Source organism: Cebidichthys violaceus, unplaced genomic scaffold (assembly GCF_023349555.1).
Source record: "Cebidichthys violaceus isolate CVI_PGR_0920_01 unplaced genomic scaffold, fCebVio1.0.p SCAF_25, whole genome shotgun sequence".
Taxonomy (NCBI): Eukaryota; Metazoa; Chordata; class Actinopteri; order Perciformes; family Stichaeidae; genus Cebidichthys; species Cebidichthys violaceus.
The window spans coordinates 5,626,921-5,639,420 of NW_027176428.1; the positions used below are offsets into that span (position 1 = coordinate 5,626,921).

Below are 12,500 nucleotides of genomic sequence, written 5' to 3' on the forward strand. Positions count from 1 at the left end.
AGTGGTTTTAATAGTGGGGGTGTAATGTGTGTGTGTTAGTGTGTGTGAGTGAGTGAGCATTATAAACCTCCCAATCTCCTTTTTCCTCGTTAGAGAAGAGCTGGTGAAGAGGTTCTTAGCCATCTGCATGTCTGTTTCCAGAAAGCCAGCACATTTCACATTTCCATTATGATACACTTTGTCAGATCTTCCCACTGCAATTCATAGTCCTTATTAACTATTCCTTATTAAATCTACTGTGTGCTCTGGTCTCACCTGCATGTGTTATGTATGTGTATTCTGGACATCCCCTATGCCGTAATTACTTCTCTATCCCCACTCTGTTAATAGTCCTCTTCACAGCCTTTACAAGGTTGCCTGAGTGTTTTTGGGTGTGTAGGTAGGAGCTCACATGTTGGTGCGGTTGCAGATGAAGAGTGTTTATTGGTTTGTGTCAACATGGCAACCTCTCTCTCACCTGCCGGGCATCAACAAACACACACACACACACACACACACACACACACACACACACACACACACACACACACACACACCTGAATCACTATGATTCACTGGGTGAAGCTGATGTATGTTTGTATATGTGTGCACATGTGCGTCTGCAGGCGGGAGCATGCACATTCTCCTAGCAACAATGCTAAAAAGGAGGTACTCGAAATGACAATGTGTGTATAAGTGGATATGTGGATGTGTATTTATCTTCAAAGATCTCATAGCATTGAATAAGATACAATCACGCCCAGTGTGTGTCAGCGCCTAATAAAACAGACACATTCTAACATGCCGGCCTGGGAACGGCTCCAACCAGAGCGTGTGAGTGTGTGTGCGCACGTGTGTTTGTGTGTGTGTGTGTGTGTGTGTGTGCGTGCCTTACCTGCTGTAGCATTAGAGCCTGCTGTTGCTGCAGCAGGGCCTGAAGCTGAGGGGGAGACAGGATCTGTTGCATCTGCTGAGGAGTGATCATTTGTGGACTCATCATTGCCATGGACACAGGCACCTAAAGACACAGCACACAGACATTTTAGGTTATTTACACTTACATTCTAACTTGCAATAGCAGGACAGCTCAATCAATGGGTTAAGCTTTGTGTGAAAAGGCCCAGCCGGCACAGAGAGCTTTAAGCATGACTGTGCCTGCAACTTAATGCCCCACTCAAAACAAACAATGTGAATGGAGCTTGTACAGTATGCTGGTATGGACAGGTAAAGTTAGAGAGGAGCGCTGTCTCTTATTCTCTGTTGTCAGTCACTGCTAAGAAAAACTGGCAACATCAGACAAAGATAAATAGACAGACGCATCGCAGCGCACACATATTGTTGACACTTTCCTCCACAAGGCTGGCATTGTTACAAAAAAAGCAACTGGCAATTTCAGTGACAACAGGGAGATAAAAGGACAGCTATGCAATCTCCCAATAAAATATAAAATCTTATCTGCCTTTATAAATACATGATTAAGACGGCCTCCGATTCTCTTTCCACACAGTCAAGGCTGGCTAAGAAGAAAGGAACAACAAAGTGGCTATCTGATGAGATAGACATCTCATCAGATAGAGCTGCAGGCAAAAACAGAGCGACACAGGAAGAGAGAGAGAGAGAAAGAGGCAGCGAGAGGATAGAGAAATGTGATGAATCTTGCAGATGTGTTGTGCAAACACTCTTAATGCACATGCATTGTACACAGAGATGGGCACCTGAGATGCTGATCTGATCACAAACACTGCAAAATTGAAGACAAACTAACCACATAAATCAGAAACTGAAACACTCACATGAATGCATAAATGCAGACCGCATGAATGAAAAAAGACAAATAATCCTGCTGACAAAGTACTTCTGTATTTATTACTGAATTAAGGTTTGAGAAAGCAATACAGGGAATACAAGAGACAGAGTTGTTCAGACACACAGAGAGATATTTACGGAGAGAAAGGGAGTGAGATTGAGTCCGTCTTCCCTCCTTGCCTACAAATCAATAAACTATACTGCCTTCTCAATAAAAATAATCCTGTCTGTTAAGAGGGGATGGCTGCTTTACAGAGAGATACAAGGGTGAGTTATCACCTCTGAAATTGGCCATTTATCTATTTTCACTCCATAGTGAAATATAAATCTCTCTCATGGTCAAACTGTGTGTGGGCTTGTGTGTGTGGGCATGCACAAGTGCCAGTATGTGCAGTATCTTCAGAGCAGTCTATCTACTCACCACCTGAGGGGATGGCAGGTAGGGAGGGTGATGGACAGAGGGAATTGTGTAGTGGAGAGAGAAGAGCTGTCACTGGTAAATTAAATCTGTAAAGAGCTGATTTGACTTTGTAAACAAGATTGGCCATAAATACTAACACCTATTTTCCCACCTGGCCTCTGTCTCCCCCTACCCCCCTCCCTCCCTCCCTGCCTCCCTCCTCCCATCTGTCTCTTTTGCTCTCTGTGTCCGTCAGTGGACCGACACTCTGCCTTTATCAAAGCAGGCTTCCCTAACTAAACACACTCCCAGCCACATGTAACGGTGACGAGATAGAGAATAAAGTATGTAGATGAATGAGCTGAAGCACAAGAGTATGTGTGTGTGTGTATGTGTGTGTGTGTGTGTGTGTGTGTGTGTGTGTGTGTGTGTGTGTGTGTGTGTGTGTGTGTGTGCGCGTGTGTGCGTGTGTGTGCGTGTGTGTGCGTGTGTGTGTGTGCGTGCGTTTGTGTTTGAGCCGAGGGAGATGAAGAAAAGAGTCAGAGAGGGGTGAGGCAGGGGAAGGGTGATGTCGTGGCAGTTGTTAAAGGAACAGGCAGAGGCGATGGGGTGGTGGGGTGTAGTGAGTAAGGTGGGGGTGGTGATGGGTGCCGCTTGGCGTCATGCCAGCTTGCCCCCGCCACCGGGCCCTGTCAGTCTAAGCTGCCAAATGAAAAGCTGTAATTAATTGCTCTTGTGCATCCCATTCTTCCTCCTTGACAACTCATACATTCTATTTTATACACACCGCCATTGACATTTTCAAGTCACAGGCGTAATAATTACTGGAGTTATAGCACCTTTCTGTGTGTTGGCTGACGCTCTGACGCCAGAACCAAACGCGCGTCCATGTGTGCAAGTGCTGATATACTGTCATGCATGCGTGTGTGCAAGCGAGCATGTGTTTAAAGGCTGAATGTGTGTGTGGCAGGCTGAATGCTGAGTAGTTAAGGTTTGACGCCATTAATTGCCCCTATAATCTAATATCACAAAGCGTGGTGATTATGGGGCACGCGTTGCCACCGCCATACGACACCGCCAGCCTGAGAGCGCCGCCACAAAACAAAAGCCTCGCCATTAGCGATTTGACGGGCCAGGACAAAAGCGCTTCACAATGCGGAATTATATTTTCATTCGGCTTTGTCTCTCCCGGTGAATGATTTCTCCCCTTTCATTGGACTGTGAATAGGGACAGTCTGAAAAGCCGGGCGATTTGAAGTCAGCCATTTATTAAATGCATTTAATTTTTTTTTCGCTGTCGTTCCATTTTTTTCATGTTGCATGTTAATTTAAAAGAGAGAGATGCGTGGTAGATTAGTGGGAGAGAGGTGAAGCTTGGGGGGGGGGGGAGTGAGTGGAGGGGCGAGCAGAGAGAGGGGAGAAGGAAGGATACCATCCACACACGTAGTGGAAGCAAATACAGGAGGTGAAGGAAGGGAGGAAGAAAGGAAGTAATGATTGAAAAATAGTGAGACTGCAACCCTACCCTGCAGGTTTGTTGACGGAAAAATGTGGCCTAGAGCCTGAGATGGTTGCGACAGCGAAGACACAAATGCAGGTGAACAATCGCATGATCCTGTACAGTAGGTGTTGTAATTGTGAAAGTTGAACCACTAATAACAGTAGGATTTTAAAACCTAAGATGTCACCCCTATAGTTAAAACGCAAGAATTAGCCATAAAGTACAGTACGTGCACACACACACACACACACACACACACACACACACACACACACACACACACACACACTGCTGAGGGGTCGACGGCTGACAGAGGTCAACCCCTGTCTTGGAGAGAGGGAGCTGGGGGTAGGGAGGGAAGGAGGGAAGAGAGGGGGAGCGAGAGACAGCCTTGTCGTTTACAGTGAGTGGAAGCGTAATTAGAGGGGTTGTTTGAAGAGGGAGTTTAACTGATTAACAAAGGAAGAGAGGGAGCGAGGGAGTGCCCTGAAGATGGGAAGGAGAAGGAGGAGAAAGGCATGGAGTCCCAGAGGAGCGAAGAGAGAGAAAGAAGGGGGATGTAACTTGCATTTCAATGAGCCTCCATCCCTCTCTCCTCTCCTCCCTTGATGACTTTTCATTCTAACGAGGAGGAAAGCCCCATTTTCCATTTCAGATGAAACCTCAGGAAGGAGGGCTATCTGATATTAAACCAGCACTCAGCCATGGGAATAAGCCCAGTGCAGTTCACCGTGTTTATAAAGAGACAGGCTGGTTATACGATTGCATCTTCTCTAATTTAGGAGCGAACTTTGGATTTCACACCTTCTCCTTCTTTCTAATTTGCCATCACTTAATGCATGCTTGCACACACCAAATCATCACAACTAAAATACACACAAACAGCTTCTAAAAGAGCAACATCCAGTGTGCCCTCAACAGATGCACCTGCAGACACCTCATGCTGGCTCACAAATGTACAGCCAGTACGTGGTGTGTGTGTGTAACTGTGTGTGTGTGTGTGTGTGTGTGTGTGTGTGTGTGTGTGTGTGTGTGTGTGTGAGAGAGAGAGAGAGAAACGGCAGTGAGTGGTGAGAAGAAAGGAGGCTATAATCAGAATCTAAACAGGCTCTCAGTCTAAATGATGCGGGCCCTGCCTCTGGGTCTATGGGGACATGCAGGAGCGAGGGATAATTGAAAAAATGACAGAGGAGAAAGCAGGAGGAGGAGAGAGAGGCTGACACAGACCTCCTCCACCCCTCCTCCTCCTCCTCCTCTCCTGGTAGGAGCAAACCCCAGCGCTGTTTATCCTTGTCACTGAGCATTACCACCTCACCCTGGAAGGGACGCCTGCCTCTCTTCCTGTCAAACACACACACAACACACACACACACACACCTCCATGCGCATAAAAACCTGTGCCTCTGTCTTCTAGTCTCTTGTTCACTCCAAAATAACCTGCTATAACGTTGTTTTTTTTACTGGCATCCTTCTTTAAAAATATTTAAATCCTTCTTAGATGTCACTGTTGCCACAAACTTCCCTTCTTCTGGTTGGTCAGTGGGGAAAGTTTGACACATTAGCCGCAGTGGTAGAAAAGAGAGAAATCTGTGCTTATTCATGCACATGGCAATTGCACGGCCCTCTTCTCTTCTGCCACCGTAGCTGCCTGCAGGCTGGGGGGAGGTAAACGAGAGCCTCCTGATTAGAATACAGTCAGCACTGCGCTGTGTCTTGGTGTGTAGAGGCTTTAATGGTGTGTGGTGAATTCCCCTCATCTTTGGTTGTTTATTCACCAGCTATCATCACTATCACTTATACCCTCTTTCGGTCCTTCCAGGTAAACAGCCTGTCTGTGCTCGTCGTGCCAAGAAATGAGAGGAGAGCATGGGAGGGGGGGGGGGGTGTGTAGAGCAAGGGGGGTAGAAAGAGAAAAGCAGAGGAGTGAAGGAGAAAAGCATTTGAGTGTAAAAGAGAAATAGAAGGAGCGCCCACTGTGCTGAGAGCGTTGTTTGGAGCTCAGGGCCAGGCCTCCACTGGAAGTAAAAGGGCCCCATTGTGTGTGGTGAGTACCCCTCCTCCAGCTAATCTGCAGCGGGGCCAGGGGCCACATTACTCTGGGGGAAACTGATGAGCGAAGCCAGGTGGGGTTGAGGATGATACAGGCATCTTACCGCCTCATTTTTGCTGAGTCATGAGTCTGTCTGTGTCTACAAACAATGTGTGAGTAAGCTGGTGCCAAACAAAATCTCAATGTGCCAAAGAAGGTTTGAGTTATATTGAATATTTGTGCAAATGTTTCTATCTATTAGTAATTGCCTTCACATCACATGTATGTATCACATATATTTGTGGTAGCCACAAGTGCAAGCATCTACAGTATGTGTTGTATGCCATTACTATAATAACAGGCTGCAGTATTTGTATTAGCTATTTGGTGAATTGCACGATCGGCATAAATGTTAATGTAGCTGATAGCATATTTTCACTGTTCAGTAAAAAAAAACAATGTATCGGCAAATGTGGTGAAGTGGAATTTTTCAAGTGTTTCGTCATAGGTTCCTAAACTTCTTACACTGAATATAATGTGATTCTACAGAAAAGCAATGTTACAAAGTTGAAAACAGGGTTGTTTTTCTTAACAGACATTTTGGAGACATTTATTCTTTACTTCTTTGAGCTGCTACTGCAGTTTATTGCATTGTTTTCCAAGTTACTTTAAGCTGCCAGGCATATACTTTAAGCATTAGGGTCTTTTTCACATATTTATACTAACACTATTTGAAATATCAAATATTATATCATAACAGTATATCTGGCTTTATCTAACATACACAGGTGTGCAAGTGTGTCTTTTGGCAGGTTTCTAAGACCAAACTGAATTGGAGATAAGGATGGATGGTTGTGTGGATGCATGCATGCAAGGATGGATGAATAGATGAAATGATAGTGTGAGGACCTGAGCCCACAGAGGAACGCAGGCTGTTGAGAGCAGGGAGTTGGGATCTCTGAGCTGAGCTGGGCCTTGTTCTATGCTCACATAGGCACACATACTCATACACATACACAATGCATGTGGACGCGCATAACATTCAGCTCTCCCTGACAGGGGCCAGACAAATGAAAAAAAAAAAAAAAAACTTCAGAGAGGACAGTGAAAGACCAGCAAGTTCAAGTGGAAAATCCTCCTCCTCCTCCCCACCCTCTCTCCCTCCCTTCTTCTCCCCTCGTCCGCCGCCTCCCTCCATCTAACGCCCCAGTGGTTCAGAATAAAAATGACAACACATTTTCAGAAACATACACACACAGGCACACACACACTCAGGGCATTTCATTGGGAAGTGTGAGAGGCCGTTATCGACCATATTTCATTACTGATTTCACTCATGTTTCAAATCACAAAATAAGAGTTTCACACTTCAGTGGCCAGACCCAAACCTCTCCTCTCCATCCTTCCCCTCTGTCTGTCCACCCCTCTGCCCAGAGCCAAACCCATTCCACTGGCTGCTCAACCTCCTCCCGTACACCCTTCACAAACTGTCAGGACCCCATACTACCCCCAACACACACGCGCGTGCACACGCAGCCCCAATTCCCTCCACATCAAATAAGAGAAACTGCCAACTAAGCACTTTCATTGAGTGGACAAAAGGAGTGCTTTGGGAAAAACACTTTGAAAGGAAATAAAAGAGAAGGAGAGAAGGACCCGCTTCAGCATCGCAGACTCTGGGGGGCTAAACACTCATCTTTCCACATACTTTTGTTGATTAGTTAAAAGACTTTGAACCCTGCCTCAGAATTTCTAAGTTCAGTGGTTTTTCAAATCTGTAGTGGTTCAAATAAGGCAGCTAGGGAAGGCAGAAATCTATTTAGCAGCATATAGTATATGTATAGAAAACTGGTGAATTAGGGTTGTAATATTGATTAAAAGTATTTTCACTGAAATAAACGCTCAGCTCTAAGACTGACATGACTCAGTTTCTTCCTCCCGTCTTTCCTGCATGGCTCCCTCTCTTCCTTCATCCCACTGTGCTGATGCCAGCCCTCTCCAGAGAGCAGAGAAGCAAGCTAATTAACATATCTCTAATGAGTCTTTTCATTTTTTTCCTAATTAAACGAGCTCCTCAATAATACATGAAAACAGGACACCACGCTATTCAATTACATACGTATGGGCCGCAGCCAAGCACGTGCGTTAATCTGTATGTGTGAATGCCAAGTGGCAGTGTGTTAAGTGTGCCAGGCGTGCGTCTGCCAAGTGGGTGTATATGTGTCTGCTTATGTGCCCACCCAGTGCATGAGCGCGTGCCAAGTGTGCCCATTGTAGAGAACGTGTGGCAGGTCACGGAGGCAGGCTACGCATCATGCTGGGTAATCCGCCAATTGGCACTCCGTCTGCCAACTGTGAATCAACCAATTCACTTGGTCGCACGCGTGCCACGACCAATTACAGTAACTGTGGCCAACTATGGCCAATACCTACTACAAACACACAGCTAAAGAGAGAAATTATACAAATACCTCAGAGGGCTTGGATATCTCTTATATGTAGTCTTTCTCAAAGGAAAGGCCTTTTATACTTGTACTTATTCAGGAAAGACTGCTGAATGAAGAAGATAAAGTTACTACTAACCTAACCTAACCCTAACATTAAAATTCTGTTTAATTTGAGGTTTTTAACCTCAAATTAAAACTCCTCTTTAGTCTTGAATCATCAAACTCCCAAATAATCCTGTTACACTATTTTGATCATCGTGCTTTTCAGCAACTGTAGCTACAATTTTGTTGCACACAATCAATTTTTCCTGCAATTGCCTGTCTAGAGACTTGAGCTATTGTCGAGTTTCTCCTGAATGTGACACATGACAGTGACACACGCACACGCACAAAGTGGATTGATACCATCTCACATAGCCAGCCAAACACAGAGACAATCTCTGAACAACCAATCAAAAAGCAGATATAATCTCAGAGTTTCTTTTGCTCTCTGCTCAGATCCTCCCCTCTATTATAAATAAAGAAAAGAAGAGAAATATGATGGGGATGGGGAAGGGGCGGGGGGCACGAGAAGAGGGGGGTTGTCAGCGCAGACCAAGGCTTCTCCAGAGAAGTCAAGACACGAATAGAAGTCTTCCCACTCTCCCTGTCTGCCTCTGTCGTTCTCCCTCAGAGAGAAGGGAAAAATCTAATTATCGAGCTCCTAAAGATCTCATTATTGGCTGAGGCTCATTTGCATGTGTGAGAGCAGCCCAGCAAGAACCAACCTGAGGACGGCCATTTTGTACCTGATGTGAGCCACTGTGTCACTGTACGGTTGCTTCCTGCCACCTTTAGAAATGACCATATTAAATGTCTGGCTTCTCTCACTCCATCGCTCACTCACCCTCTCCATGGCCGACGGATGATTGCTTCAATTACAGCAACTAAAGGAAGTTGCTGCAATTTTAAAATAATCATAGAGCTGGAGATTACGGTAATTAAGATGTTTCTGCACGCCACCTTGGTAGTCAGGTTTGTTGTGAGGTCTATTAAACAACTTCAGTGTAGTGCTGCACTGAAGTTGTTTAATGCTTTGTTGTGTCTGTGTATCTGACTGTGAGGATCCAAGTGAAAACAGACACAAACACACACTCACACACACACACACACACACACACACACACACACACACACACACACACACAAATGTAAATCCAAGTGGGTGTGTGTGAGTGTGTTGCTGGGGTACGTGGGGCCATGCGAGCTGACAGCTCAGACAACAGAGATGTAGCGTGGATGCCCTGGAGAGTCCAGAGAGGCTAGCCAGGCCAGGCAACAACAAACAAGACAAACAAGACAGATATGCAGTGAGACGCGGAGGGGTAGCGTGGTGTGTGTGTGTGTGTGTGTGTGTGTGTGTGTGTGTGTGTTCACGACAGAGAGAGAGAAAGATGGCAGTGGAAGATAATTCACGTAAGACAAACATGTATAAAGCACCTGTGCTTGACCCAATCCATGTGAGAATACTGTCACAGGTTAATCCGCTGTCAGTGTTCACAGAGACACAACAGTAGTTCCTTGCACTTCATTGCTAAACAAATAGATTTACATTATATGTTCACTTTCAGTTCCCTCTACGTGCTTGCTTTCTCTTACTTCCCCACTTTCTATCTCTTTCGTTATTTTTAAGATGAGTCAGAGTTTAAACATGAGCAAAATGTAATCAAAATCCCATTCTAAGGCAAAGCAGAGCAGTGTCCGGTATGTGTTTGACCCACGACACACACTCACCCATTTGAATCGACTGCAAATGACGATTTAAACCATGTGTGTCGGTCTGATAAGATAATAGGAGTGCAAGCCAGAGCCAGAGGAGACCAGACTTTAGGTGAATGGTTGAACTACTGGGACTGATAGCATATGTATTAATATCAATTTAGGCCACATGTGCCCCAGTTTGTGGTGATTTACAGAGCAAATGCAATTTTAATCTTTGGAATATTTTAACAATACAGATCTGGTATAAAACTGTTTCTATTTTATTCTCATAGCCCTGAAGAGTCACCATGTAATTTATACAACTGACAGTTGCTATCCAAGGTAAATAAAGGGATTCTGATATAATTCAAGTTTTGATTCAAGTGTAATCTGCGAGATCCTCCTTTAAAAAAAAAAGGGTTTTTCACTTCTGACATCTTCACATCGTCATTAATTCTGTGGCATTTTTGCACATCCAGGGGTCACTTGGCAATTAAACTGTGTGGCCGACACTGCAAATTATTTTTCTTTGGTCTTTCTGTTGATGATGAGTTCTAGGTGAGTGTTTTTTTTTTCTTTCTGCTCTGTCATGAAGGCCACTGCTGTTCGTATTCAACACCCAGCTCTTCCTCTGACTATTTCAAACAAACCCCCCTTCCTGCTGCTGGACTTGAAAGGTAGTCTCTTTGCACCAGAGGAGTTTTCCTGGAAAAACATGAGCCAACACCAAATATTTATGTGAACAAATGAAAATGCTTCCATGAAGCATTAATCTTATGTTCTCTCACTTGCATGTAAATGTTGCAGCATATCTCCCTAAACATAAGTCATATGTCTTTATCTAGATGCCGTACAATGTATTATCACCTTTTAATGTGAAAAGTTAGTCCTATTTTTCCCACTGCCTGCCGAAACTGCAAATGAAATCTGACCTTATTCTTGCTTCCGACTCACATCTGTCCGTCTCTCCCTCATCTCTTTCTTTTATTTCCCATACCGTGATGGTCCAGCTGTCTGTTTATCATGTGGCACGTTAACGAGAAGAGCAGGGCAATAGCCAGCCTGCTTGCTGCTCTAGTAGACCCTTGGCCCCACTTTATTGATATGAGACATGGCTACAAATCACACTTCTGCATGTTCTCTGCACATCACATAAATGTAAAGAACTGCCAGAAGTAATGTCATGTGTGATATTCATCAACCTACACAGATAGTAATAATGTGTGTGTGTGTGTGTGTGTGTGTGTGTGTGTGTGTGTGTGTGTGTGTGTGCTGTCTTTGTGTGTCCTCCTCAAGTGTCTTACAGTGGGGATCCTGCACTCCAGCTAACCCCACTCTCTCTGCTTACTGTGGAATTCAACTCTGAAAACAGCTCACTACCCAATCACTACAAAGACCTCATTCACACACACACACACACACACACACACACACACACACGCACTCACAGAAAGAGACACAGACAGACAGAGAGAGAGAGAGAGAGAGAGAGAGAGAGAGAGAGAGAGAGAGAGAGAGAGAAGTATGTGCCTATATCATATTGTGTAGTTGACGTGGCAAGTTGGTGAAGGCAAAGCTGCAGCAGTCAGGGGCTTAATATTATACAGATTCTGACAAAGCAACACTTGGGTTGTGCATGTGAGTAGGGATCTGTGTGTGTGTGTGTGTGTGTGTGTGTGTGTGTGTGTGTGTGTGCATGGATCTGTGTGTGTGCTCTGACCTGCACAGGGCTCTGTTTGACCTCGTTGCTGCCAGGGGAGTTGAGTCCAGAGGCCTGCTGGAGGAGGAACTGTCTGGCTGCCTGGAGCGCCTATGAGGGACAGAAAGAGATGTTCATCATGCACACATGGTCACACAGTGAAATATTTCTACAACTATACAACAACACACTCTTGAAAATATTTTTACAAAATTCATGTGTGTAAGTTCAGTTTCACACAACACATCATTTCAAATTTTTGATTTAGAGAAAAAAGAAGAACAAAAACTCTCCTACTCTGCCCCTCCCCTTTGCCAAGCTGTCAGGTCAGATTTCCTCAACATGAGACGTCCACCTGGCCTTCACACACCGTGCTTGAGTATCTGCATTAGTGTGTGCGTCTGCTTGACTGTATTCTTGCCCAACTCATTCAAAACCTTCTTTAACTCCAAACCCTGACCATCTCCTCCTTTCCATTCTTTGTTTCTCTGCCCTCCCCTCTGATTCACTCTCTCTCTTCTACACCCCTTTCCTCCTCCTCTTTCTCCTCCTTCCTCTCCTTTTCCAAGGAAGGTGCAAAGTGGGTTTTCCACATCCTCTGAGGCAGAAGTGTGTCAGCATATCTTCATGTGTGTCAGTTGCACTGTGTTTGTGTGTGTCACAGTGATGTAAGGAACCGTTTGCCCTGATGTGCCCTAAAGAGCTGTGACTAACCACCACCCACCTCTTCATTCCTCCCCCTCTTCCCATTTCTCCCCTTTCTGCCCTGCGGTGCTGTCCATTCAAACCAGTGACACCATCGCTTTCTAGCTCTCTGTCTCCATTCCTTCACTCTGCCCTTGAGTGTTGCCGATTCATCCTTTCGACACAGCGACCTCAGCCATCCCTCCCGTTGCCTC

General features: G+C 45.1%; 1 protein-coding gene across 3 annotated transcripts in view; it reads right to left on the bottom strand.

The window, feature by feature from the left end:
• foxp4 (forkhead box P4) overlaps window positions 1-12,500 on the bottom strand; it is a 93,809-nt gene that overhangs the window by 32,097 nt on the left and 49,212 nt on the right. For all 3 annotated transcript variants that reach the window (XM_068720028.1, XM_068720027.1, XM_068720029.1), the window contains exons 3-4: window positions 11,623-11,712; window positions 875-997 (exon numbers count right to left, since the gene is read on the bottom strand). In XM_068720028.1, the coding sequence (XP_068576129.1) occupies window positions 875-997; window positions 11,623-11,712 (213 nt within the window). The remainder of the gene's footprint in view (window positions 1-874; window positions 998-11,622; window positions 11,713-12,500) is intronic.